This window comes from Apteryx mantelli, chromosome 8, assembly GCF_036417845.1.
Source record: "Apteryx mantelli isolate bAptMan1 chromosome 8, bAptMan1.hap1, whole genome shotgun sequence".
In the NCBI taxonomy this organism is placed as follows: Eukaryota; Metazoa; Chordata; class Aves; order Apterygiformes; family Apterygidae; genus Apteryx; species Apteryx mantelli.
The window spans coordinates 31,244,058-31,271,665 of NC_089985.1; the positions used below are offsets into that span (position 1 = coordinate 31,244,058).

General features: G+C 54.5%; 1 protein-coding gene across 3 annotated transcripts in view; it reads left to right on the top strand.

Moving 5' to 3' along the window:
* The window catches only part of RNF220 (ring finger protein 220), a 238,153-nt gene that overhangs the window by 124,230 nt on the left and 86,315 nt on the right, over positions 1–27,608 (top strand). For all 3 annotated transcript variants that reach the window (XM_067301107.1, XM_067301108.1, XM_067301109.1), the window contains one exon: positions 24,319–24,448. In XM_067301107.1, coding sequence (XP_067157208.1) covers positions 24,319–24,448 — 130 coding nt within the window. The remainder of the gene's footprint in view (positions 1–24,318; positions 24,449–27,608) is intronic.

A 27,608-nucleotide genomic window follows, 5' to 3' on the forward strand; every position in this document is an offset into this window, starting at 1 on the left:
CGGTGTCGGCAGTGCCGTGCTGGATGCTGCTGTGAGCGTGGAGCCACCTCGGAGAGCCAAGCCCATCCTCGCGATCCGCCTGTCGCCCGCGCCGAGCCGAGGGCAGAGCCCGGGTGCAGCTGCTTCTCCTCTCGCGTGTGGCCGGGTCCGCGCTGCCGGCTGCCTCGGCGAGACGCTCGGGGAGGGACGGGGCTCCGGCCCGGCTCGGAGCCCGTCAGCTGGCCCTCCAAAGAGAAACGGTGCTGACAGGTACCTAAGCGAGGCAGAATTAAGGGAAATGATAATAAATGTAGATGGTCAGGCGGGGGAATGAAATGATCCATCTTTTGCATGTTAGTCAGGAGGTGCTCGCGGGCTGCCCCCGCCCCGCTCCTATTCAATCAGGGCCTGTCAGACCTCCGGCGGGCTGGCATTTTTGTGAAGAATCTCTCGGCTAAAAATTGTTGTCATTCCTATTTCCTTGTTATCAGTCGGCGGCACCTCGGCGGAGCCCGGAGATTAACGCCGAAGCGCCGGGCGAGCATCCATTCCCGAGGAACCTTATCCATTACGCCGAGCTCGGCGGGTCCCTCCCGCCTCACCTCCCCCATTCATCATCTTTAACGCTGACAGCCCGGCGCAGGCCTTTCAAATTTATCTCGCCGCGTCCCGGGCAGGCTCTATCCGTCAAACTGCGCGAGAGGGAGTGAGCGGAGCGCGCTCTCCTCTCCCCTGTTGGTCGGGGAGGGAGGTGGGGGGAACCTGCCCGTGTGAGGGACTCAGTAAAAGATTGGTCCGAGATACACAATTAATCATGGCTCGCATCAATTTGCTTGATTTACTCCCCGGAGGGAGAAGGGGCGTAAACACGGCGTGTGCAGAGGCAGTGTGGAAACATAATGTGTCTGTCTATAGGAAAAACATTAACACATCATCCCCGTTGCGGGTGATTGATGGGGGAATGGGAGAGGGACAGCCCAGAGCTGGCAGGGTGACAGAGAGCCAGGAGCTCGCCAGAGAGACGGACCCAGTGGAGATGAACCTCAGGGGCCACCGGTTGGGGCACGCACACCTGGGCGCATTCGACCTGCCTCGCGCTTGCCCCGGTGCCGCTTGGCGCCTGCTCGATGTGGGCCCTGCTGGGGTGACGATGACACCGGCCGCGCTCCCCGAGGCGGCAGCCCAGACGGGTGTCTCGGCCTCACCAAGACCCTTTGGATGGAGAGGTGGGAAGGGAGAGCTGCAGGACATCTCCCGTGTTGGCGGCGGGAGCTTCTCCATGGGATCGCAGCCCAGCCGTTGGAGCGGAGCCAGGGTGTGGATGTACGAAACGTCCCATCTTGAGGATGACGCAGAACCCAAAGCAAAACCGCTTCTTCATGTTAAAATTTCCAAGGCACATTTTACATTAGCCGTGATGTCCAAAATGGGTTGCAGTCCGGCTCACTTAGCCTAGGCTTTTCTGAGTTCCCCCTTGTAGTTTCTATTTCACAAATAACTTTCTCTGCCCATCTGAAAGTGTTGCTGTTGGCTGTTGCGCCGCGGTTGCCTACCCCTGGCTGTGGGTGCGTTTCAGGATGAGGTCCGAAAGTGCAAGGTGTACTTGTGAAGCCATTTGGTAGCCTTCGGGGCGGGAGATGCCATAGAAATGAAAGCTGCTGTTATTATTAGATCACAAGCACTGGGTTGTGCCATCCCTTGATGGCTCCAGCAGAGAGAAGAGGCTGACTTTTATGGAGAAAGTTACTGCCGTATTTACAATCCAAACATCCTCGTAACCAGCCACAGGGTGGAGAAGGAAATGCAGAGAGAGTGCGTGATGATTTAATGTGTCCTTCTCTAGTGTCTTTCAGCTAAGGACCCTCCTCCCTGCTTCACAGAGACGCACTCAGACAGGCTCCTCACCCCATTGCGACAGGGCCCCCAGAGCCCACCCACACGGGCAAGGGGAGGAGGAGAGACTGAATCAAGGTCAAAATGTGGGAGCAGGAACCTGGCGAACCATGTCCCCAAAGCCCTCATCATCCTTTGTAAAGGCTGCGCTGAAATGAGTGGTACCCAGGCTCGCAACGGGCCAGGCGTGAGAGGAGCTTTCCTGCCTGTCTTCACGGAGGTTGTGGTGAGACGTGGGCTCGGGAGGCTTCACCACTGCCAGCGAGTAGATCTGTACTGGTATTTGTAGGGAGTAGCCTGGTGGAGAGGAGTACCTCTGCGTGAGGGCTACGCAGGACGAGCCGTTGAATTTTATCAGCTCTTACGCACCATCTGGACAGATATTTTTCCCCTGGCAGATTTCAGCCCACGGGCTGCTCATAAACTGGTCACAGCTTCTGCTGGTGGCACGTGAGTGATTGCCCAAGCGATGCATTGCCAGGTCTGCCCACAGGTAGCTCCTGGCGATGTTAGGTGGTCATGCTCCTGCCCAGGCGCGCGTGGCCCTTGGTTGGCACCTCCTTGCAGATGCGTGGGCAGTTTGGGCTCTGAGCAGGAGTGGGAGCACCCGTTACCTTCCAGGTGCTGTGATATATTTTGTCGGAAGCGTTTGCACACGTCTGACCACGCAGGGGATAACTCTGGGAAAGAGGCTGTGCTCCTCTCCCTGCAAAAAGTAGCTCATGCAGCCTTGGGACAGCTCGAAGCTGAGAGCAGCGGTTTTCCCATATGTATTTCTTAACAGACCCAAGGCCAGGTTTAAAAGTCAAGTAATCCAGGTCTTCCGCTGCTTCCCTGCATGCCCTTAGGCATGTGATTTCCTTCAGCTGTCTCAGCTTTTCTACTGGTGAAGAGGTGGTAACAACGCAGGGCAGCGTATCATCAGTTGAGCGCCCTACGGTGCTTTGTAAGTCAGAAACGCACAAGAATGGTGAAATCTGCATGAAACAAAACCTACAGTGTCACAGGCAGTATGTGAACATCCAAACAGACTATGCATTAGTTGCCCTCTTCTTTGCGGACGCTCAGGAGAAAAGCCTGCAGTGCCACATTTTTGTCTACTGCCTGTCCGTCTGTCTAGCTATCGGTGCAGCATTTCCTACTTTTCGTATTTCTAATTCATAGAGCATGAGTTAAACTCTGAGAATTAGCACTTCTATTTCTGTGCGCTAGTCAGCCTTCCTTTCCCGGAAGGACTATCCCACGCCAAGGGTATCCAGAGCAGTAAACCAGGGTCCCCTGAACAGGTCCTGAAGTAGCCCCCGGCACAGGCTGCCCCCGAGGCGGAAGGCTCCCTCCAGCTGCGTTTCCCTTCCCATTTGCACGGTCGCAGCAGTAGCTGGGGTTTCTGTCTCCGTGGGTATCCGCATGCTACCTCTCCCCCCTTACCCGTCTCTGTCCTGGTCGGGTTTTACAAAAGGTGATTACAGATCTTTCATTGCTGTGGTCCGTTGGAAATGATTGCAGGGCCATAAAGCCTGCCAGCGTCTGAGCCTCCTGGCAATCTTTCCGTTTGGAATAAAACTTTGGGGGGGAAAAAAAGATCGATAAAGTGAATGTGTGCAAGGAGCCCCAAGTCAGGGGGAGCGGAGGATCTCCCGGGAGCCTGACAGTGTCATTGCCAGCATTTCTCCTGGCCCAGCAGCCTTGGGGCTGGTGCTTGCGGGATTTTGGTGGCTCTGGCGGGTCAGGATCCGTCCCCGGGGAGTACGGGAGCAGCAGCTGCTCTCCATAGCTCTGCCCAGCATTCGCCCCTCCCTGGCTGCAGGAGGCACCAGCAGGCGGACAGACAGTGTGGGTGTCTTTCCCGGGGTTGGGGTTCATCCTGCTGTCAGACCTCCTCTCCGTGATGGGCCACATCGTGTCCCTGCGACACCCACGCTCAAGCAGGATCAGGTCCTGTCACCCACAGTTCTCAGGTCGCTTATGGTTTAAATATATCATTTTTATTTAATTTTTTTCCTCCCCTGAATTAATTGCATCCGAAGAAGGTTTTGTTTCGTCTTATCTGGTGGAAATTACCTATAATATTGTAGTGGCTGTTTAATATATATATACATATGTATATGGTGGGTTTTACAGCCCATTTTTATCACCTTTTTATTATCTTGGGTCAAAAGCTTTACTGGGTTGCATTCAGGGAATTATGCAAACTAAGAGAAAATACCATAGCAAAACTATAGATTTTCTCATTAAACTCTGCTTGGACATGTAGTTATTGTAGTAAAACTCTAGTAACTCTTACAGGCCCTAATATAAAATTATAGTTTGACACCTCAGCGTGATTGGCCTTGCATTGCGTTTAAATTAACCCCTTCCGTGCATTGCCTGCTCAGACTAATGGCCCTTGCTGGAAGTGGTGGTGGGGCTGCAGGAGATGTCAGACGTTACAGGTAGGGAAACTAAGGTGCTGAGCAGGTGATTTGTCCAACAGCTGTAACAAAGTCCATTGCAGGCCTGGACGGTTTTAGTCTATGAAAGTCAGGATTTTTTTCCCCGTTGCTGCCATAGCTCACCCCAGTCCTGCAGGCATTTAGATACACGGTTAAGTCAGAGCATGGAAGGGACCCCACTGAACTCCAAGTGGGTAAAGTCAAGCAAGGAAGTAGGAGTTTGCTGAATCGGGGCCATAACGTTCAATCTGAGCAGCCTCTGTTTGTTCCATAAATTGCTTAGTTCCCACCACCCAAGGACTCCTTAATTCTCCCAGTCCTGCTTTGTGAACAGTGGATTTAAGGAGCAGTAAGCATATTCAGTGACTTAATTAGCTCAGACAAGATTTTATTCTCAATTACACTCAAGTAAATCTTAAGTGATTCCATTCAAGTGGATGGTGTTAGTCCAATCTTGTAAAAAATAAAATAAGATAAAATATCACCCATGTACTTGAGCAAAGCTCCATGCCTCTGCCCTTATGCTGCAAAAATCTTTGGAGTTTCCTGGGGACGGCTTTCTGGCGCACCAACAGTGAGCTGTGTTTAAAACAACATGTACAGTGCAGCGGGGATGGGGAATATTTCCTTCTGATTGTCTGATTAACATTTTAAAGCCATGTTGATAATAACCTGGGGTAGCGTGACAGTTCAGCAACTTCATTCGAGGGAAACACTTAATCATATTTATTATGTAAACACAGCTTGCCATGCCCCCATTAAATTATTAATAGTACCATTAACATATTTACATATAAATCTTATAGCAATTGATGGAAATGGCTTCAAGAACCTTGCGTTAGCTCCCTTTTTATAATGGATTCTCTTTCGCAAATACCCATTTATTAAAGAGACAAAATATTAATTTTTTGTTAAATGTTCATGTCAAAAATGTCACCTTTTCGGTTTTGCAAATTGCCATTTATACAAAACCTACTGACTTTGTATTTTCCTTCTTAAAAAAAAAGGTCTGTTTAAAAATACTGTTTTAATAGGAGCAATTAATGGGAGCAACAGTAAAGATATTGCAGTGATCTGTTTTTTTGCATTTTCATTACTGATCTAGTTGATAAGCTGAACAATAGAAATACTGGGGGTTTGGTCCCATCACTTCACCCAGGGAGGCATCCTAAAATGGCCCCAATCCTACAGTGTGAGGTTTAGCTTTCAGCAGTTGTATTTGCACACTCCAACATTGGCACAAGAGTCTGCAGGACTGGGACCTCTGATCAAACCATATACGGTTTCTGAGTATTGCAAAAGCTATTCACTATTTTACGGACCTGAGTTATTTTACTTCTTCTTGCAGTCGTGCCCAAATTTCCCCATTTGTACTGATCCCCGCAGGGGTGATTGGAGGTGCTGGGCACCAAAGGCCAGTTACTCCACTCTTTGCGTGTATTTCCTAGGGAAATGAGTGACATCTCCTTTCAAAAAGTAGTGTGAAACTGAGGGGAATTGGTGCCATAGTGGGAGCACTGGAGCAAGAGCAAAAAGGAGGGGTAGGAGATAAGAAGGAAAGATTTACCGCAGAGAATACATGAAAGGAGTGTTAGGGAAGAGAGATTAAGTTAGCTTGGTAATTCTTTGCCTGTTTCTCCTGCAAATTCTGTGTTTCCTAAGCAGCCCAGCCCTGACTAATAATCCTAATTAGGCTATATACTTTAATTCCTTAATACCTTCCAGGTAGCAGTATCCCAGGGTGATTCATTCTCAGGATTGCCAATTTTCACAAGTTTATCATAAGACTCTCAGGATTTTTTCTTCTTCAAGTTTCAGCCCATGCAATCACGTGGTGATACAGCAATATCAGTTTACATTTAAATAAATAGAAAAAGTATGCTTTTAGCTGTGTGGTCAAGGCAGAAAGCTTGAATGTATGATATAAGCAGAGTCCTTAAAGTGTAGAAAGCAGAAGGCAGAGACAATAACGATCACAGAGTTGTGGAGTCATAGGGTAGGTTTTAGGTTGGAAGGGACCGCAGGGAGGTCATCAAATGCTTGCATCTGATGCATCTCATATTTAAATGGCAATTTTCATTAACACTTTTAGTAATAAAACAATAAAAAGTAGCTCATAGCTTTTCTGTTTTATGAACTGTAACTGTGCACAGAGAGCCCCATTGCCCCTTTCCCCTTCAGCACACCCAGTTTTGGAGCATGAGATGGTGGCTGTCCCACCCCAGCAACCCTGAGCAGAGCAGAGCAGAGGAGGAAACGCCGCAGGCCAGGAAGGAGCTGGGATCGCCCGAGCTGGGACCTGCCGGGGACCCAGAGCGGGGTCCGGTCCCAGCCCCGCTCCGTACGGCTGCGTGGCCTCTGCAAGCCACATCTCCGTTCCACCCCTCCCTTTCTCCCACCTCAGTACAGGGCTTATTAAGACACTTTCCCTCCTGGAGAAGTGTTTAAGAATAAGGTCTTATTATGGCAATACTGAAGCCAGGCAAAGACGGAGGAGGCAAGAAATAAGATTTTTTTCCCTTTCTCAATTAAATGAATGTTCTCCTAACCCATCATGCCCAGCCCTCGTGTGTGCTGTTACAATTGTCTCTAAAAACTCTGATTTTTCAAGCAATTTCTCATGAAACAGGCACTTTCAGAAAAATCATAAGAAAGCAATCGTTTCAAATTGGTCATTTGGGACTCAAATTACTAATCTAATACATTTTTTATTGAGGGTTCCTGAAAGGTTCCATAAAACATAGTCTGTGAAGCTGCCCAAACTTGCCAGCCTCCGAGTTTGACAAATCGAACCCAACAATCCACTTTGCAGCTCAGGTTTAGGGCCCACGGAGCTGCCACCGAAATAGAAGCATTTATATTTCTACATCAATAGTGCCTATCTTGTCAGACTTTGAAATTCCCTGGGGCGGCTTTTTTTGCCTGTGCTAGGTTTTTATTTGGGAGGGCTGGCAGAGGAGGATCGAGGGGTGTTAACGAAAAGACTCTCCCCACCTCTCCTCCCTGTTTGCCTTTTCGGTATCCAAGCTGCAGCAAGCGATATTGAGGCTATTTGGGGGTTTGACCCGGAATATGCTGCTGTGCATCGCCCCCGGCGCTGCTGGGGAAGAGCGAGCGGGACAGGCCTGAGGGCAGAAGCCTGCCCGGGCAAGCAGAGGGCTGGAAGTCAGAAAAAGCCTGACTTTTCCTTATTATATTTAATACCCTAACGTTTTGAGGCTCCCTTAGATCAGCCCCCCATAGCGCTAGGCACTGTGCAGAGGCAGTCCCTGTCCTCAAGGGCTTGAGGTCTGAACGGAGAAGGAAGCCAAAATGTGGGAAAGACGAGGAATTATTATCTTCTCTTTAGAAACGAGTGCTCAAAGCATGGGAAGATGAGTGCGATCAGCCAGGCGGGCTCTGGCAGAGTCGGGGGCGTAGGGTGTCCTATGTCCCCCTCTCATGCCGTAGCCACGAGACCTTATCCCCCTCTTCGCGGCGCTTTTCTCCTTGAAAACGGGGGCAGTGGCGAGCCGCGTCCCAGGGCGGCAGTCAGCTGAGATTCATGTTTACAAAGCACGTCGGCCTCCCCGCGCACAAGGCACTAATCAAATACATGTCAATCATTATTTTGGCAGATGCCGAGGCCGGGTCAGTGCTGCCTTGAGGTAGAACCAAAAAAAAAAAAAAAAAAAAAGGCACCTCTCTGATCGAGTTTAATAAAATACAAAATAAAACTTTGCGGGTTGACAGCCAGCTCCTTGCTGATCCTTGCTGAGAGGAAGTGGGGAGGCAGTCCAGAGCGAAGAAAACCCAGCGCAGCGAGATAAGTGCCAGCTCCGCTTGCCAAGAGCCCAACCCAAATTGCTTTCCCCCTTTAACGTCTGGTGGCAACTTCACTTTTGCAAGAGCTGCTTGTCCGTAACGGTGCAGAAATGTGGTTTGGGGGAGAATTTTCTAGTCGCGCTGCTCTGGTCCAGCCAGCAGAGCAGCGCGGAGGGGAAGGAGAGGAGCAGGGCGTTTCTCAGCCCGAGAGAGGCACGAAAAGCGGTTGGGCACCAGGCAGAGGCAGGCTGCAGCGTCCTTCTTCTCCCAAATCCGAGAGGCGGCACCTCTGCGCCTCCCGTCTCCGACCGCCGTGTCTTGGCCGGCGGCTCCTCTCCCCCCGGGGATGCTGCCGCCAGGGTCCCGCAGTGCGCCTCGCTGCGTGTGGGTGCGTTCGTGCAGCTCCTGCACGCGCAGATCTATGGAAAACGGCTCCGACTCGTGCCGTTAACTCTCTGGGTCAGATTTTCCCGGGCTCGGCTCCCCGCAAGCGCCTACGAAAAAGCCAGGACTTCCAGAGCTCCCCGTGCCACGCGCAGAGAGGCAGCAGGGTGCGAGCGGCGCCTCCGCGCTCGGCCTGGCCCTTTGCTCCGGACTGAATTTCGCCCTCCACGAGGAGCAGCGGGCCGCGCGACAGGCGCCGCGTGGGGAGGCAGAGGTGGCCCCGTCCAGCTGCCCGTGGCCGGGCGGCGCCCTGCGGCGCTGCGGCTTTGCGCTTTGCGCCAGGCTGCCCCGGCTGCGCGCTGCCACGTAATGCCTCCAAGGGGGCCCGTTACTATTTATTGGGTTAGCGTGTAGTTTTCTGCTGCCGTTACAGTTTTACTACGGGTATAATACACAACGTGTAGTCAAAAAGTAGAGCGAGAGTTGCTTTCGCAGCTGAGCGCAGCCATTGCGGATGCAAGCTGGGGCTGGGGCCGCGCTGCAGGCGCGAGCAGTTCCCGGCTTTTCCCGCCCCCCCCGGGGATGGCAGTGTTTATCCCAAGGCATTAGGACACTCGGAGGGATGATAGGGGAGCTGTAACCCTCCATCCCACCCTGTGGTCCAGAGCTCCCAGGGGAATTTCACCCCGCGGTCCCGCTCTCGCACAGCGCAGGGAGGACGGCACGGCTTAGCAACACGCACGCTCCGGTACAAAGATGCTGCCGTGCCTAAATGCTTGCAGCACTGGGGCTGAAATGTGTCCCTAGTTTGAACTTGTTGGCTTTCATTTGTTCCCTCCTCCAGTTCTAGAGCCACTGCCCTAAAAACAGGCAGGAGTTTCTGATCTTGCTGTTTCTTTAAAAAAGATCCACTGCTGAAAATTAATAAATAATGCGAAGTTTTCAAAGAAAGGCTGTGCCTCCCCATAGAGAAGCTGCAAGCTAAATTTTGAGCTGGAGCAGATGCAAAGGGAGCAATTTATAAATCAAGCCAAAGGAAGGCGAAGTGGGAGCCACCTAGGAACGAGGCTGCAGCCGCACGGCTTAGCAAGCGTTGGGTGGAGCGGTGCCAGCCCGCCCGGGCGCCTGAGCACCTGCTCGGAGGGAAGCCTGTAGCGGCTCCGTCAACATCAAGGAGATGAGCTGCGTGGCTCAAGCTAAGCGTGTGCCTGTTTTTAAACACCCGAGTGCAGCGAGATGCCCACACGTTTCCTTCAAAGGCCATGGTGGGGCCGCGTGAGCCCTCGGGGCCGCGTTTCCCGAGCTTGACCCCCGCGGGGCTGGCGAGAGAGGCAGCGGGCCCCGTCCCATGGGAAGGGCTGCGTGCGCGAGCGCCGGGGCCGGCAGCAGTGCCAGGACGGGACGTGCCGCCTTGCCAAGCGATGCAGGCGGTGCGCGCTCGCCGCCACGCTGTCAACCCTCTGATCCTTCCCGCTGTTCTTCTTTGAACTCCCTCCAGCCGATGGGTGTCTTTTTGGGGCGAGCGTGCTCGGTATCGTCTTTGCTCTCGTGGCCAGCACGGAGCTCCCCGCTGGGGCTGTTCCGCCCTCGCCTGTGTGCCGTGGCTATCTGCCACGGTGCGGCTCTTCCCGGGACGGTGTCTGCTTAGCTATTTACTTTAGCCAAAGGGGAGGAAGAAGTCGCCTCGGCGGCGTGAAAGGCCCGCGAGGCGGGAGCAGCAGGCAGCCGTGACGAAACGTCTCCGAGCCGAGCACTCGACAGACTTGGACGCCGAGAGGCGCGGAGGTGCCAAGAGCTGATCTGGCTTTCACGCCGCCGAGGTCCATGGAGCTGCTTTGGATTTACACCCGTGGAAGCGAGATGGGAACTTGGCCCGAGGTCTTTGTGCCGCTGAAGGAGCCTTTGGATCCACGGCCAGGCTTTTAACTGGGGTCACGGTCGCGGAGAGGTGACGGAGGGGAGCAGGGGTGAGGCTCGGGGCAGGGGCAAGGTGGCCCTGGCCTTGTCCTCGTCCTCGGCTACAGGGACAGCTGCTGTCATGGAAGTGAACAGCGAGAGAGGTCCGGGCAGGTTGCGACCCAGCCAAGGGCACTCAGGAAAGAGGGGAAAACTAGGACTTTCAGTGCCTTCTCCAAGCTTCTCCACATCCCCCAGCGCAGCAAAGGAGCATCTCCAAGGTGCATTGGGTCAAGGCACCCTGCGGCAGGGGCCGAGAACGGGCTCGTCCCAGCGGCTGTGCTTGCGCGGGGCTGCGTTATACGTCAAATGCTGGCTTCCAGCAGGAGACAGCCCCAGGCGTGGGGACGCGTCCCTGCGGCGTGCCGCGCGCCGCACGTTGCTCTCGGGGGAGGCGAGGCTCTCAGGGTAGATCTCACCTCGTGCAAAGGGGTCGGCAAGAGACTCGCGCGCCACTTAAATCCCACTTAAGCACTCAGCGCGGGGGTGAAATTAACTCTCTCTGCAGAATAAGCCATCAAGAAAAACTGCTCTAAAATCTTCGCTGGGCCACAGCCGAGCCACACTTCTATTAGCAACTAAAAAAATATTTCCCATCCTTAGAGTTAAATGAGCCAATAGTTCAATCACGGAGCGAAAAGCAGCAATAGAGACAGGGATGCTGAGTGCCTCAGGTATTGGCAATCTATGCAAGGAATCACAATAAGCAGGGCTCGCCTGTTTTCTCTGTGTTTAGCAGCAATGTTATTCAACAACCTATTTGCAAATGCCATCTTCCAAAGTCCTTTTTCCCCCTCGTTAAAGTTGCAGCGATAATAGGGCGATTACAGTGCAATAAGCTAAGCGCAATCCATTAGTGGCATCACGGCCATTTTTAGATCTTAAAAAAAAAAAATCAAAGCTGTTTAAGTTTTCTTATTATGCACATTAAAAGCAGGCAGTATGGTCTGATCAAAGACAACACCACCCCTGCGCTCCCCCCACCTGCCTCCTGTCCCTGCATCTTGTCCCCCCTCTATTCATTAGTGGTCACAGCTGTGCAGTCAGCCAATTACTTGGGAATAATAAGTACATTTTGCAGTAAATTAAATATTAATTAGTCCTTGGCAGGTTGTTTTTTTTTTTTCTCTCTCATTTCCCTCCCTCCACCTGAAAAAAACTAGAAGGGATGTGACACTGTCATCGCCTGTGTTGGCATGTGGGTGACAGCGGGGGAGGCTCCGCTCTGGCCTGGCAGCCGGTCTCCTGCGCACCGTGCTGCCTTGTGGTCTTTCCTGCTCTTCTTTGGAGGGGTTCGCTGCTGCTGGGCCAGGACTTTTTAAATCTGTTGCCAGCTTTGCCGTTATCTTCTTCTTCCAACCTAGTTCAGGGATAGATCCCAGGCAGGAGGATCCTTGGGCCAGGGGCTCTGGAGCTGGAGCCAGCCTGGTCTGGCTTTGCCCGCTCAGTAGAAGTCCAGCCACCACAAACGAGCACAAATCCTGAGACACCAGGGAAAGAGCCCTGCAAACAGGGCCGTGTTGTCAGACCTAGCCCCCACCTCTTGCTCCTGACCAGACAGCAAAGCTGGGCTTCAACGCAAACGAGCCAAGGCAGATAGCCTGGCGCAGGAGCCCCTGGGAGCCGTCAGCTGGTCAGGACAGGAGGAGAAGCAGCTCTGGTCTCTCACCCGTTCCCTGCTGGCTAATTCAGCTGGAGCCGCGGTGCCTGTTACCTCTGCCGGCTTCAGACACCCTCCTGAAGCGCAGGCCCACCTTTGCTGGGTGAGAGAGGCTCCCTACAGCCAGCAAGGAACCTGGAAACGAGGAAACAAGGTGTCAGCATCCACCCGTCACCCATCCTTCCTCCCCGGCACTGATTTCAGCAGGCACAGAGGAGAGAGCTTCCTTTGATCTCTGTTCATTCTTTACCAGGAGTTTCTGGAGCAGGTATGAGCTACATTAACAAAGCTGGAGCAGTCTTTACCTGTCAGCAGATCCCAAGGTAAAAAGCTGCGCTTGTCCAGCTCTTGGATTTACACTCTGCTAACAGCCCGGCAGGCTGCCTTGTGATGCACTCACCAGTTCCCCCCTTGGTGCTCTTGAGTGCAATTAAGCATTTAAAAAAAAAATACAGTTTGACAATATGCAGGTTAGGTTTGTATTTTATTTACAGTTTTGACTTGGGGACCAATAAAACCACAGCTGGCTAATGTGAGATCTAAAACTTGCATCTAACTCTTTGCCTTGGATATCTTTTATATGGTAAACTATTTATTTGTGTTTCATCTTGTACAAACTCCTCTTTCCATGCTGAGAAGCCGAGAGCTCCAGGGGCTCTTTGAAGACTATTTGCTGTAGGATAGCAACTGGAATTCTCTTTAAACATACGCGCCTGCTTTGTCCTACAACTGGCCTCTTGGTGTCAACATGCAGTTTTGTGCGAGTTTCCTGTGCAAAGCTAACATTTGCACACTCCCCTGGCAATTGTGCTTACAGATCCCACTTGTTCAAGCATATCCCATCTTTTATTCTTGCAAGTAAGCATGAGCAGCAGTTACTCCACGTGCCAAATTAGAGCAGTAGCATCAAGGCCTTTTTAAAAAGGAAGATTTGCCCTGTAACTGCAGGTTATGAATTCCTGCTGCTCTGATCATGTACGAGGAAGGTGCTGTGTGACCCATGTGGCCGGTCAAAACAGGTCCAAGTTTGAACTGCAAGTACCTGATCCCCTTTCTCTGAGCCATCAGATTCTCATCACACCATTAAAATGCAACAAACTGTTCTTGGAAAGGGTTATTTGACAGCAGGATGAGACGAACACACGTAACATCCCAGCACATTTCAATGATGTCGCGTAATCAGCCGTCTCCACCTATGAACGCCCCCCTGGACACTGACCCTGGTGTGCTGGCAGAGCACGTGTGAAGGGTGACGTGGCGTCAGGCTGGAGACACAAATCACGCTAAAATGCCAAACAGCTGCATTACACGCATTCGCAACCCAAGGGTCACGCTCTTGCCATAAAAAGGAAGATGAACCCTGGCGAGATGGGAGCGATGTTCCCAAGGATGCCTCTGGGAGGGAAAGATCAAGAACCGCTGCTCGTAATGGCCTTGGCTGCTGAAACAGTCAAAATAATAATGGGATGGGGAGGATGCTGGACGGGCTAGATTGAGCCAGGGACGCCGCGTGATGGGTGCTGTGTGCCTCCCCAGTCACCCCCGACCTGCGGGCTCCCCGTTATCCCTCAGAGGCTCAGGCCTTTGGTTTGTGCAACCCAACAGCTGGCTCTTTTTTAAATTCCAGTGGAGATTTCTTTTATGTGGGTAAAAACGGCTGGGACAAGTCCTAGGAAGACACAGGAGGGAAAATATTTTCTTTCTTTCCGGAGTTATTTTTTCACTCTCTCTGTTTTCCTTTCTCTCCTTCCATTGCCATCTCGCGGCTCTCTAAATTCATGGGAGCTCTTCCTCAAGGTGAAATGAAGGCTCCGGGCAGCGTTTGGTGGTGCCGGCAAGGAGGGGGCCGGGGGGGTCAGGGAGGGTGAAGCAGGGAGGGGGCAGTGCAACAACGCGGCCTGATCTAGTGATTAAACAAAGGGATTCAGCCAACATGTGTAAAATTAAGTGATCAAGAGTTGATTACAGAGTGCATTGATTGTGTACTGATGGATTAAACAGAGTCGTGCTTGGGATGCGATTTTCCGAGCCGGGCGCAGAGAGTGCAGGCAATCGACATGTTGGCCAGAAGGACCCGCTTCTCCCAAGCCCTGGCTTTTATACATTCTCCGGATAAATCTGCAGAGAGGCCCATGGAATTATAATCGATTATCCATTTCTCAAAGTCACTTAAGGGCCCTGAGCTACAAGCTAAAGTGCCGGTGCTGCGAAGAGGCATTGGGTATGCGCCGGCATGTGCAGGTGCTGGCGCGAGGGGAAAATGTGGCAATGACCCTGCGTGCTGCAAGCTGATGAATCTATTTTCTTGTAGGAAATAGTTTTGACAGTTCAATATCTGTGTTTTCGATATGTGCCCCACACACCCCCGAGGGAGGAGAGGAGAGGAGAGGAGCAGGAAAGTGGGGGGAGGCAGTGGGTGGGAGGCAGGGAAAGACTCTGCCCCATCACCCCTTCAAATTATAGGCATATCAGTATATCACCAACTTAACAGGCTGCCCTCCAAGTCAAGGGCATGGGAGCTGCGTGGCTGCCTGCGCGCATGCGCGGCGGGGACAGGATGGGCCTGGTGTTAAAGGAGCTGGAGCCTTGCACTGGGTGGCTCACCGGGCTGCACGGGATGCCCACAGCAAGCCCCCTGCCCGGCCGGTGGTGGGATGGTCCCCAGGCTCTTGTTTCACCACCAAACAGTGAAGACAGTGTCCCATTTCCAGGCTGTTCCTATCTCTCAGGACGCACCCAGTTGGTTCACCAAGCGAGCCCAAGGCAGGGAGGAAAAAGCCACTCCAGTGCTCCAGCAGCCCCGTGCAGGGCTGTCGCTCCCGCTCAGGACTGTGCCCTGGTTCCCAGGAGGTAGGAAGCAACCAAAGCATGGAGTGGACCCCAGACAGCTCTGGGGACAGCGAGCCCCAGCTCTCGTGTGGGCTCACAGCCAGACACTGGGACGTCTCTGTTAAACTCCCACCTTCTCTTCTAGTTGCCACTGTGGTTATTTTTTGGCAACTGAAGAAGGTATTTTGTTCCAGGTCTTTCCACCCCAAGGATTCACATGGAGCACAGAGAATGAAGGCACGCTTTGGTGGTGCAGCCGAGCAGCTCCTCCCCTCCACCTCATCCCATCCGGCCAGCAGCTATCCCAGCTCAGTGGGCCAGTGGAGCAAGGGACAAAAAGTGACCTTGTAGCAGCAAACAAGGCCAGAGGCCCTGGATGCTCGGCACAGTCCTAGGCACTGCTGAGGAGGAGGAGAGGAGGCAACAGTGGGAGACAAAGCTGTTCTCCGTCCTCCGGCCCAGCTGTGGCTGTGCACCATGGCGCAGCAAGCAAGAGAGCTCGGGAGTCTCCCAACTGCTGGAAAGCGTGCTGGGACCCAGTGTCTCATTTCACAAGCTCCTCTGAGAAAGGACTGGCAGACGGGCACAGGCACTCAGCTGGGCACCATGCTCCCAGGGAGGAAATGTTTTGCCTCCTCTCCTCAGTCCCACCACCCAGGCAGCTGGCCCCCCATTTCAGATGTGCAGTGTGGTCCTGGGACTGCCCTGTGTTTTGTGCTGTGAGCAGACCTGACCTGGCTATCCAGCCGGTGCTGCGAGCCAGAGGACCATGAGTTACCTGCATGGCCCCTGGGTCCCACCAGCTCCGGGTGGTTTGCCCTGCAGCCCCGTGTTCAGACCCCGGCTGCAGCTTGGCTGCGTGACCGGACAAGCCCCACGGGACGAGGGCAGCCCAAGGACGCGGCAGGAGGGGGAGCCGCTCTGCGCCCAGGCAGTGCCGCAGGCTGGAGGGTCGGAACTGCAGGACGTACCCAGAGCACCCCTGCCCTGCCACCTCTGCCAAAGCCAAAGACCCCACTGATGCCAGGGAGAGCCAGCCGCTCCCTGGGACTTGTGTCTTTTGGAGATGAGGCAGCAGGTTGGAGAAGGCTCCAGTTTCCCTGCTAAGGCAGAGGCTGGTAGCAGGAAAGTCCGATTCTGTGTCCCTGAGCTTGTCCAGACTTACACCAACACCAGGCAGGGAATCTGGAGTGGGAAGAAGGGATCTGTCCCTGTTTGTGTTCCCTGTTGTCCTTCTGGTTTGGTCCATCTCCAGCGTCGCGCAGACTCCGTGGCAGATCACAGATCTGTACCAGGTGCCCCAGGTGACCTCCGTGGCCCAGTGTCGCGTGCCACCGGCACGGGCGTGCGTGCAAGGCAATAGCTAGAGAAGAGGGCAAGAAGGATGCGAGCGCAGCCCCTTGGGTTGCCACCACTTTCTTCCTTCCTCGTAAAGCCAGGGCAGGTGTTTCAGACTTGCTCTGCTAAGACGCGTCTCGTGTTGAGCCTGGAAACAGCACTGCGGGGAGACGGGGCCACGGCCTGTCCCAGCTCCGCTCTCCTCGCCCTCTCTTCCTTTCGGGGCTCCGTCACACTCTCCCTTTCCAGCTCTCGGCGGCCTGCGTTCCTCTCATCGAGAATTCATTGTCTTGTCAGCCTCTAGTTAGCCGGCATGCGTGCGAATCATAAATTACCCCGCCCGGGCCTCTGCTATGCTTCAGCACAGACAAAAAAATTGCACTCCATCACCGTGTCTCCCGGCTTTTAGTGGTATTGATCAATGCTGCTCCCTTCCCGCCCCCCCCCCTTTTCATTTTAACCGAGCTGGTTAAGTGCAGTATCTTATTTTGTGCTGGGACAAATGAAAAGAATATTAGCAAGGGCTGAAATATATCTCTTTTTTATCTCTCTGCTACTTTTTTATTGAATCTTTCTGAGTAGGTGGCTTTCCGCAGGATGACAGCCTCATGACAGGCTCCTCATTAGAGCTGAGACAGTAATTGTGATGCATTTCCCTGCGCGGCCTTTTCACTTCTCCCCCCCCCTCCTTCCTTTCCTCCTCTCTCCTTTTCCCCTGATTTGTAAAGTGATTGGATGTACAGACTCACTCAGTTTCTTAAATTATTGCCCAGCTCAATCCATCTTCCTCTATTCTGCGATGGGCAGCCGTGAGCTCCGCAGATTGAGAGCCGAGGCTGGGAGTCGCAGGAGGTGGGTTTTGGCCGCTCGGAGGGGTTTCTTGCGTTTTCCCCGGAGCCGGGGTGCCAGCTGCCATTAGAAACGTGGTGCCAGATGAGACAGGACGGAGCCGCACAGGCATTGCCTCTCTGCCAAAGACCGACACTTGAAACAGCCTCCGAGGAGCCCAGGTTGTTACTTGAACGTGCATTTTTTGCTGGGCGCCCCATGGGATCACCTCAGACTGGATCCCCAGCTGGTTTCAGATGCGCGGCAGCAGCACCGCATGACTTTACACCAGTTGAAAAGCTGGGCCCTCCGGTCTCCAGCTCACCTGGAGAGGCAGCTGCAAGAGCAGCTCATTCCTTTGGAAGAAAATCAATATTTTAGCAAGCTTTTCCGCCTTAGATCCATCTGTAGTTCTTTTGCCTCAGGAGAAATAGGTACATTTGCCATGCCGGTCAGCAGCCCGAGCACTTTACCGCGGAAGCAGCGCTCTGGGTAAGGCCCTGCGCCGGGACACCGGGGGCCAAGTTCAGCTCTTTGCTGCACCCCAGTTTGCTCGTGTGGTTGTAGGAAGTTGCTCGGTCCTTCTGTGCCTCTCTTCCCCCTGCTATATAAAACAGGCCGTCACCCACTCCGATCTCTTCTCTCTTAGATGCAAGGCGGGAATCGCCCCATGCTGTGCTCCTGCTTGTGCAGTGTCAAACACAATCTGAGTCCAGCTTCTGCCGGTGCCCTGCGGCAGCTTTGCTCTGTAATAAAAGAGCAGAGAAGTGCCTCCTCAAAAGCCTTTTTGTACATGAAAAGCCACTTCTCAGGACCCCGGCTCCCTTCGTCGCATACACAGACCTCCAAAATACACATGCGGCTCAGCCTCAGTCGCTCCAGAAAAGGGCAGGTCCACTCTGTGCAGGGTCCCTTCCCCGGCGATCTGAATGCACTCACTGCGCTGTACGGTGTTTGCAGAATTAGGTCGTACTACGGATCCAGTTACAGCGGCACGTGGATCTGGAGTCACCTCTCTGCCCGGCACTGTCCCCAGGGCCACAGCCTTGTGCAAAGCTGTGCAGGAGGGGCCGGCCCCGGGCGCCCGGCCCCTTGCAGGCAGTGTGCCGGCGCAGCGTGCCCGCACAGCGTGCAAACCGGCACCGAGCCCTGGTCTGCGTGCCGCGTGCCCAGGCAGGAGCCCCAGGGGTGGCAGCCCGTGCTGCAAGGAGTGGGCAGGATCCTGACTCCAACCCACCCGCTGTGCAGACAGCCAGCGGGCAGGTACCTTTTCTGTTGCACCTGCGAGAAAGGTGGTTTGTGAGAGCAAAGTCCCAGGCGTCAGACAGAAGCACCACCCTAATGACGGACCAGGACCCTGGCCCTCAGCAAAACCAGCTGGAGCCAAGAAGACTCCCCAGCAGGCACAATCAGAGCACGGCACCGGAAGCACACCAATAAATAACCTTGCGTGGTCCAGATCCACGCACAGGGAGACAGAACAGCAAAGAGCAACGTTATTCGTGCTCTCTAACTTTATTACTGAACAGTTTTTGCTTCTTGAAGTCGCTCTGCTGTTATTCCTGGGTACTCTGCGCTGACACTTGAGCCATCTCCCCTTCAATCGCCCCGCTACTCTCATCCTCCCCCAGCACCGGTGCAGCCCCTTCGCTGCCACTTACTGTCAGGGGGTTGCGAGCTGCCGCACAGTCCTCTTTGGATGCGGCGGGGGCTCACGGGGAGAAGAGCTAGCATTTGGCTATTTCCAAGCTAATATGGGGCTTTCTTTGAATTATTGTTTCTTGAGCTGGAAGGAAAGGAGGCTTGTCACACGAGATATCTGCTATCAGTACACAAATAACAGCAGGCCCATCATTAAATGGAAAATAATCGCCGCGGAAACCGAGTTGAGGGGGAGCCAGGAGGGATTATTACAGGCGCTGGCAGTGGTGATGCTGTCAAGGAGCCTGTGTCAGCACTTCCATTACCACCCACCTGGTTTCGGAGCAGCCCGAGAAGCACAGCTCGGGGCCGCAGGACCCCAGCATGGGGTCATTTCTATTCAAAAGAGTTTCAGATCAGCTGGCTTTGATTGGTTTTAAATGATGGAGTGTTTAAAAGAGAGAGAGAGAAAATAGGAGGATGAAATGGAGGGAGGCATCTCAGGGGAAGGGGAGTTCTGTACTCAGACAAGTGGAAAACTGCTTGAGATGCTGGAAAATTAAGAGTTGAGAGAGAAGTGCTTGTCCTCCCAGGGGCAAGGTGAAGAAAGGGAGAGTTTCAGATGGCCATGAGGAAGGACAGGGTGGTGAGAAGATGCCCTCCAATTATCTGCCCCAGGAAGGGCCTTTAGGACAAAGCAAGAAGGTCCCCAATAAATGTTCAGCAGGGAATATCCCTCCATGAGTGTTTCCTACCTGACGCCCACCTGCGGATGCCACCTGGGCAGCCCTCGTGTGCCTGGGGAGGCACCTGGAGGGATGCACTGGCTGCCCAATAAGCTGACAGCACAACAGAGCAAATAATAGAATTATAAACAATTTATTCCATTAATTTGGCAACTTGCTGAGCTCCTGAGTTGAACCAACCCTCACATCTTATAAACTTTGCATATTCAGAGTGGCTTGGGAGTGTTGTATACTCTATGCTTGTGTGCTGTTGTGGCAGTTGGCTGGCTGGGTCTGTGTTTTTCCAGTTAAATGCTCTCCAAAACAGAATTTCCCATTTTGTTGGCAGCAGGCATTCAAGGGGTTTGCTTCAGTGTAGCCTTCCTTGGTATCTGGGCTCGTAATGCACATCCATATCAGCTAGCTCAGAAACTCAAGGGGATGAAACCAGTTGGAGGGAAATCGTTAAAGGAGCTAACGAGTCGCCCCAGGAAAGAGGTTGCTGTCTTTGTGCAACGGTTCCTAACGAGTCCTTGCCAGGCTCTGAACTTGCCGCTGCGCTTGTGGTAGGATCTCGCACCATTGCCTGTCGCCGGGTGGCCGAGCACCTCCAAGGCAGTCCCCTGGGGATAACGAAGCTGCTGCTGGGCCCTTCTTTTGGCTTGGGACATCAACCACTTTGCTTGGGATGTATTACGGGGGTGTGGAGGAGGGTGGATGCTGATGTTGTGAGTGTTCCCCGATATCTCAGCCCAGCTCCAAGCCTGGAGTCCAGGTCCTGTTTCCGTTCACTTTGAAGTGAATCAAGCTGACTGAGAGGAGTCAGTAGAATTACGTTGGTTTCATACCAGTGTAAACGAGACCAGGATCTGGCCCGTGATCTCCAGCGGGGACAGAAGGGTTCAACTGAATCCCCACCAGGGCTGGGATCCGTTTGCAGGCTCCCTCCAAAGGAGCCAGCAGAAAAATTCCACCGCGCAGGGGTGCGTTTGTGTCTCAGGCGCTCGGCTTTCAGAGCAGGAAATATTCAGTTTCAACACTTCAAGTTAAACATTTCCTCGGAGCCCGGGAGACCAGGCAAACAGCGGGAGCACCGAGGCTCTGCCTTTTCATCTCTCTGGCACTGGCGAGCAGGGGGTCGGCAGCGGGGGGAGCATGGCCAAGCCGCGGAGGGTAAACACTGGAGCTGAGCCTGCGGAGTAACTGGAGAGCGAAGGGGAGAGAGAGGGGCAAGGAAAACAAAAACACAGCTGCCAAAAAACAAAAGCCTGAAAAGAGCCATTCAGGGGCTCCCAGGAGCAGGTTTGGCGCAGGGCATGGAGGAGGAACGGGGAGCACTTGCTGCCGTGGCAGGCACGGGTCCAGCCTGCGCGGGGATTTGGCCCCGTCGTTTTACCCCGAGCGAATGCCCTCTGCTCCGTCGAGCGGGGTAAGCACCCACCGGCAGCGTGCTGCAGCACACACCGCCCTGCACACTGCAGCATCCTTTGCTTTTCACGAGTACCAGGATGCTCCCACTCCAGAGAGGAGAGGCGGGATGTACATGTCTCTACCACGGCTTTCACAAGTGAAACCTTAGTGCACGGGATTCCCGGCTTCTCCCCCGCTGCAACCCAGCATCACATGCCACGCAGCTGGGTACCGCCGCACGGGGTGTCACACCGGCGCGTGGATGTGTGTTGGGCCCCCGGGACATGCTGTGGACACGGTCGCAGCTGATCTGGGGAGACGCATCCAGCCGGCAGCCTCCACGGCACTGCGGGCGGGCGGCGAATTTTGCGGACCTGGGGAGGCTTGCGTAGGTGTCCTGCTGCAATCAGAAACGGTCCCCTCCCTGCTGCCTGTCACTGCCACTTATCCCAGCCCCTGCGAAAGCGAGGTTGTCAGCCCCTTGGGCCAGGAGCCGGGGCTCCTTCTGTCTCCTGCTTTGAAGTGCTACTGTGGCAATCTGTACGTCAGGGACTTGGCTGCGTGTCCAGGGCCCTGGTCTCCTGCCCCGGTTGAAGCCCTTGCTTTTGCACAGCACCAGGCGCCCGTGCTCACTGGAGCAGGGGGATCTGTCCCCGCTGTCACAGCCCCTTCTGAGCGGATGCAGCGTGACAGCTGTCACATCCTTCCTTGACATGAATTCATTACAATATCGTTAGCGTAGCTGGTGGTTAAGGCCCTTGCTGCTCATTTCTCCTGCTGGCCTGGGCTGGGGTTGGGAATGGCCAGGGAAGGCAGCAAGGGCCTTTCCCACGGCCTGAGATCCCTCCCGATTCCCCGGGACATTCAGATACAAAGTCGCCTCTGCTTAGGAGCATGCATCCCATCGAAGAGTCCCGAAGAACAAGCAGGGAGTGAGGGCCTGGGCACACAGGAGGTTAAAAAGACCACCAGCCCAGTGCAGCTGAGCTGGTCCCCAGGCATGACACCAGCTCCGCGTGCTGGGACGTCCCAGGAGGGCTCGGCTCTGGCTAGTGCGGGCTGCCTGCTCCGAGGCCGCCCATCCCAGCGGAGGCGCTGTGGTCCGGGAGTCCAGGGCTGCTCCGCACCTCCTCCAGCGAACGCCCCCGTTCCCTGGAGACCAAAGCCCTGGGGATGTTCAGCCTCTGGATCAATCGCTGGAGATGCAGAGGGCACCCGTGGCCCGGGTGGCTGCCGGTGGCGAGCGGGGGCTGGCGGCCCCACGGCAGAGACCTGGGCTGGGAGTGGGGACGCAGCGCGGTAGGGCGGAGGGCAGCGTGTTTACCCGTCCATCTGCGCGCCCCGCAGCGGGGATCCAGCAGGATTTCCCGTCCACTCAAAGGCTGCCTGTTTATTTTGGGAGGGAGACTCAGACAGCTCCATTGTTTTGCCGCAGAGCTGGGGTTATAAATAGCAGGTGGTAGGGGACACTCCTGGGCTATTTTGGGTCCCTGCTACACAAAAGTGGAAAAGGTCCAACAGGAAGGTGGAATTACTGAAATGCCAACCTTTCCCGCAAGGGTCAGCGGGAGCTGGTTGTTTGGGTTTGGTTTGGTTTCTGGGCATTATTTAAACATGGGGGAACGAGGAGAGAGCCCGCGCATGAGAGAGGGAGATACTCCCAGTTATGCGGGCTGCACGCTTTGTGCTCCCATCTGCCGGGAGAGGACGGGGTGGTCTGGATGGGGATGCAGGATGCCAGGATCTGTCCGTGGCTCTGCGTGGCAACTGTGGGGAGGAGCTCAAGTCCAGAGGAGAGACGGTCCGGGTGGCTGGGGTCTTCTCCGGGGTCTGCAAGTGGGAGCGCTCCTGGTGGATGGCCAAGAGGGGGAGGCAGGGGAAGCTGTCTCTGTAGCATTGACTTGCTCTGATTTGCCACTTCTGTGCCTCAGTTTCCCCCATCTCCCAGGGGGAGGCGGAAGAAAAGGCCAGCGAGTGTCCTGGAGGCAGCCCCGCTGCAGCCAGGCACGTATGCTCTGTCCTGCGCGCAGGCAAGGATGAGCCAAGGTGACTCACAAACTTATTTCAAACCCTTCCTCTCGTTAAATGCCTGCGCCAGGCGGTTATACAGTGAGCAGCAGGGACCCAGTAAAGCTGCTCACACCAATGTTTTATACTTTGAGAAGGTCTATTCCTTTAATGGGGATTCATTTAACTGGGCTCTACCATCGTTAGGAGCCATAAAATGGCACCTTTTGGCTTCTGATTGGAAGGCCACGTTGCATGGAGCCCCCTCGTATCCAGCACTGGCTGCTTTATTGTGCATTACTGCCTCTCACTCAGATTTAACCAATTTGATCCATGTCTAATACATAAATAAATAATCCAGCAGGAGGGTTCACATTAGATGACAACAGGCGGCTATAAAGCATGTTTCTCCCCGCTGGAGCCATCTGAGCCGGGCTCCGCACGCCCTCTCATGAGCAGAGCTGCTAATACAGCTGGGAGAGAGGGGCCTGGAGACCCGTGGGCCTTTCTGTTTTATTGAAACTTCAGTGTTTGCTTAGAGTTTTATTTTATGTTAAATAGATGCTGTATATTCCTTATAGAGGGGGCAATAAAGTTTCCAAGCCGGAGGAAATTGGCTGAGGAGCAGGGACCAAAACGGGGAAATCTGGCTGTGCAGGCGAAGTGGAAAGGCAGCGTTTGGGGGCTGAGGAGGGTCTGCGGCCGAGCCGACAGCCCCGCGCACCCCTGCCGCCACGGAGGCCCCAAGGGCTCAGCCCAGCTCCGGAGTGGGCTCCCCACGGGCCCCCAGCGCTCGCCCATCCGTGCCAGGGGCCCAAGGGTGGGTGCAGTCCCCAAAAGTGTGAGAAGGGGAGAGAAATGGAGATATTCCAGGAGAAAATTCCCCACTTTCAGACCCCGCTGCGTTAGTCCCAGGCGGCCAGGGAGCCGGGGGCTGCTCTCGCCAGTGGAGCCTTTCATCTACCAGGTGCTCAGACCCTCTCTGCACCTGCTGCTCCGGAACAAAAACGGTTGGAAAATGTGCTATGGGACGCACTGATAAAACAGCTGGGTTCAGATCACCGGTTTGAAACGTATCCGGTCTGACGCCCATGCAGAGGCAGCCCTTCAGCCTGCGCTCCGTCGGGGGCGAGCCGGCGGTGCAAAGCCTGGCAGCTGGGCAGGAGAAACGAGGTCAAGTGAGCAGCAGCCTCTGGGGACCCACGTGGCAGGGCCGGGCGGGGGCTGCGGTCCCTCAGGCTGGGAATGGGGCACGGGATCCATCCGCAGGCCCTTTCCTCAAACTGTTGTGCCCGAACCAAACCGCCGGAGGACGGGAATCAGAGCGCGGTGTAGCTGCTGCTGCTTTCGGCTGCTGCCACTGCTGTCGCAGGGCACCTGGGCTGAGGCTACGCAGAAGCTAAAGCTTTCTCCCCTCTTTTCCTCCCCACAGGCAAAAAGAAGGCGACTTTGTTTGACAGCCAGGCTCCCATCTGCCCCATCTGCCAGGTCCTCCTTCGCCCCGGCGAGCTGCAGGAGCACATGGAGCAGGAGCTGGAGAAGCTCACGCAGCTCAACATCAGGTAAGGAGCCACCGACGGCCGGCCGGCTCCTCGGGGCAGCCCAAGCCTCCCGGCGCCTCGCCGGGCAGTGGAGGCTGTGGTGCGGCAAGAGCCCGTGTGCCCGGGGCCTCATCCAGGCCCGCTGAAGCCAATGTTCATCTCCGGCCTCCAGCAAAGAAGGGGCTGGTCTGCAGGATGACTCCGTGCTGCTGGGATCAGGGCTGGACTTTAACAGCTACTGCTCTGCAGGGGGGTTAGAAAGCCCCAGATCCACTTTCCTCCTACCCTCAACACTTTGTTCTGCTCCCCTCAGTTACCAAATTTGGGACATTTAGTACTCACCGGCAGGGCAGAAGCATTTCCCTGGCGTTCCCTGCAACAGAATGGTAGAGATGGGACAGAAATGGGACACCCGGGAAGGTGTGTTGCGGTGAGCAGCTCTGGCACTGCTCGGACATGGGCACACTCAGTATGTCGCTCCAGCAGAGAAGAGGTTAAAGCAGGTCCCACCTGAGCACATCCCATGGTGGAGCTGGCCCTTAGCAAAGCGGTGTGCTGCCCCTTCGCTGTCTTTAGTTCCCACTGCCTTCTGCTTTCCCCAGCACAGCAAAATTCTCTATTTAAAAAAAATAATAATAATTGCATTTTAACTGCTAGCAGTTATTTAGGAAATGGCTGCGGCCAAGGGTTGGCAGATCCCTGCCCCTGCCTTAATAAAACTCAGCAGCCTTGGAAAAGAGCGTGTTTATTTCAATTATTAATGAATTCCCCGGTCATTAAAAGGTGAGAAAAGAAATCAAACTGCCGACTAGAAGCTAAGTTACGTCACCAGGTGGTAGGAAAGGGAGGGAGAACGCGTGTATCTGTGTGTGTGTGTGCGTGTGTGTGTGCGTGTGCGTGTGTGTGTGTGTGTGTGGGCAAAGGGGTTCACATAGCTTTGGACAGAGGAAGCAGGATCCGTCCCAGCCTGTGCTCAGCATAGGATCTTTTTTCCTATAAAACGAGCAATAAGCATTACAGATGGAGGGAGAAGGAGGGAACTTCAAGAAGAGAAACAGAGACAACCCCCCCCCCAAAATGGGTCTGAGCTCTCTCAGCTGCGGCGCCCGAGCGGCACGAGGCTGGAGCCTGCATCCCCCGCTCCTCGAACAGGGAAGCGGAGGAAGAGAGAGGGGGGAAAGAGGGAACAGCCAGCCCATTTATCCCACGCGACACCCGCTCCCCTTGCGAGTGTAATTTATGGTGTAATTTGGGCTGCATCCAACTTAATAAAGGGCCACTGCAAATTAGTGAACAGGTTTAAATGAACAGAAGCAATTAGTGCTCAGAGGAGCCCATCAAAGAAGTTGGGCCAATATCAGAGCGAAACTGAAACTGCGAGCCAGGAGCGGAGGATGGCTGGCGCGAGGCAGTGATGGGAAGGTGGCGTTTAATGGGAAAGGAGAGGAAACCCTAAATCATAAAGCGTGACAAGGGCCATTGTGGGCCAGCTGACAAATGAAAAAGAATGGCATTATTCCTTTAAATAACAGCAGCAGTTAGAGAGGAGACAGCTCTCTCCAGCTTGCCCTCGCTTCCCCGGCCCGCTCCGCTCGGCCACGCGCGCGGCGAAGAAGAAGCAGAGGTCTTTATTAATTATTAAATAACGACTCGCTCCGTGCCGTGATAGATAACGTTCAATCTAGCCTATGGATTCAGGCAGCAGAGGCTGCTCTCTAACGCGGCAGCTCCGTGCTGGGCCGGGCTCTGGTCGCCCCGCGCGGGAGCGATCCGGGGGGCCGGCGGCGAGCGTCTCCCGGCGGTGCCCCGGCAGCACCAGCAGCGGCACGGGGTGGTGGGACGCGAGCAGGTCCGGCCCGTGGGACGCCCTGTGCGCGGGGTGGCCTCTTCTCCCGTTCCCCCACTGTTGCCGCCTGGAAGAGCTGGGAGCAAGAACACATCAACAAGGGGAGAGAGAAACTAATAATGATCTCAAATAACCCAATAAACATAAAAATAAAATGTAGGCCTATAAACGTGACGGGCACCGGCAGCCCTGGCCGCTCCCTGCCAATACCGACTCGTTACCGAAATGGCTGAGCAGCTGTTACTTATCAGCCTGATGGGGAGAAACGAACCGGGGGGCTGCTTTCCAAAGGCCCTTCTTTTATTTTTATTTTTTTTTCTAATTTAAAGAGGATGCAGCCAATCATGGCTTGTGCTGTTAAGTTTTAATAAACCTTAATGATTTGCAACGAAATCATAAATTTCCAGCGCTCGGGGTGGGGAAGGCAGGTCCCTTCGTGCCCGTTCAGCCTGCAGCCCCGGAGGCTTGGCGGGCGCCGCGGCGGGGCCGTCCACAGCATCGCGGCCGTCCGCGACCCCGGCCGCGGCAGCTCAGCCGGAGAGCTGCATAGTGAGGGGAAGCAAGCCGAGATGCTGCCGTGGGGCCGGGCAGAGAGGAGAGGGGAGGCTTTAGCCGCTGCCCCGCGGTGGGGGATTTACGGCATCGCCTGAGCGAGGAGCTGGGCATCGCTCGGAGGAAGGTGGGAGGGAAGGGGGCTGCTCCCAGTGGCCGCCGGCGCTTCCCGGGGCTGAGCCGTGAAGGGGCTGCGAGAGCCACCAAGGCTTTCCCTTGGAAAAGGGGAGCAGCGGACCGGGTCCTTCCCTTGCTCCGCCACCCTCCCAGCACATCCCTGTGCCTGCCCTTCGTGCCGGGAGGGACCAGGTCGCTCTCGCCCCGCGGCTCCTCCGCCCCGGTGGGCCGGCCGCGGCCCCACGCGCGGCTCCGCGTGGCCAGGCAAGGCTGTCTGAATGCAAATTTCATTTCTGAGCCACTGGCGCTGTTTCAAGAGCCGGCAGCCTCCGAGCCCTTCTCGGTGTTACATATGTAACAGCCTCATTGAACTTGACATGTCAAATTCAGGCCATTTGTGCAAAATCTCCCTTTAATAATACCGTTTCATTTCGCTCAAATGAGACTTGAATGCATGTAAAATGGAAAAGGATATTTAAGCGCTAACATTAGGCAGATGTCTTGCCAGAGGCCGATTGAATATATGAGATTTTGAAGTGCTTAACACGTTTTCGGTGCTCCCTCTTAGAATATGTCACCTGGCTTTCTTTTTTCTCCCCCTCCTTCCTTTTTTTTTTCACCCCTCTTTAAGTGAAGGGTATAAATTGAAAGAAAACAAAACTACAA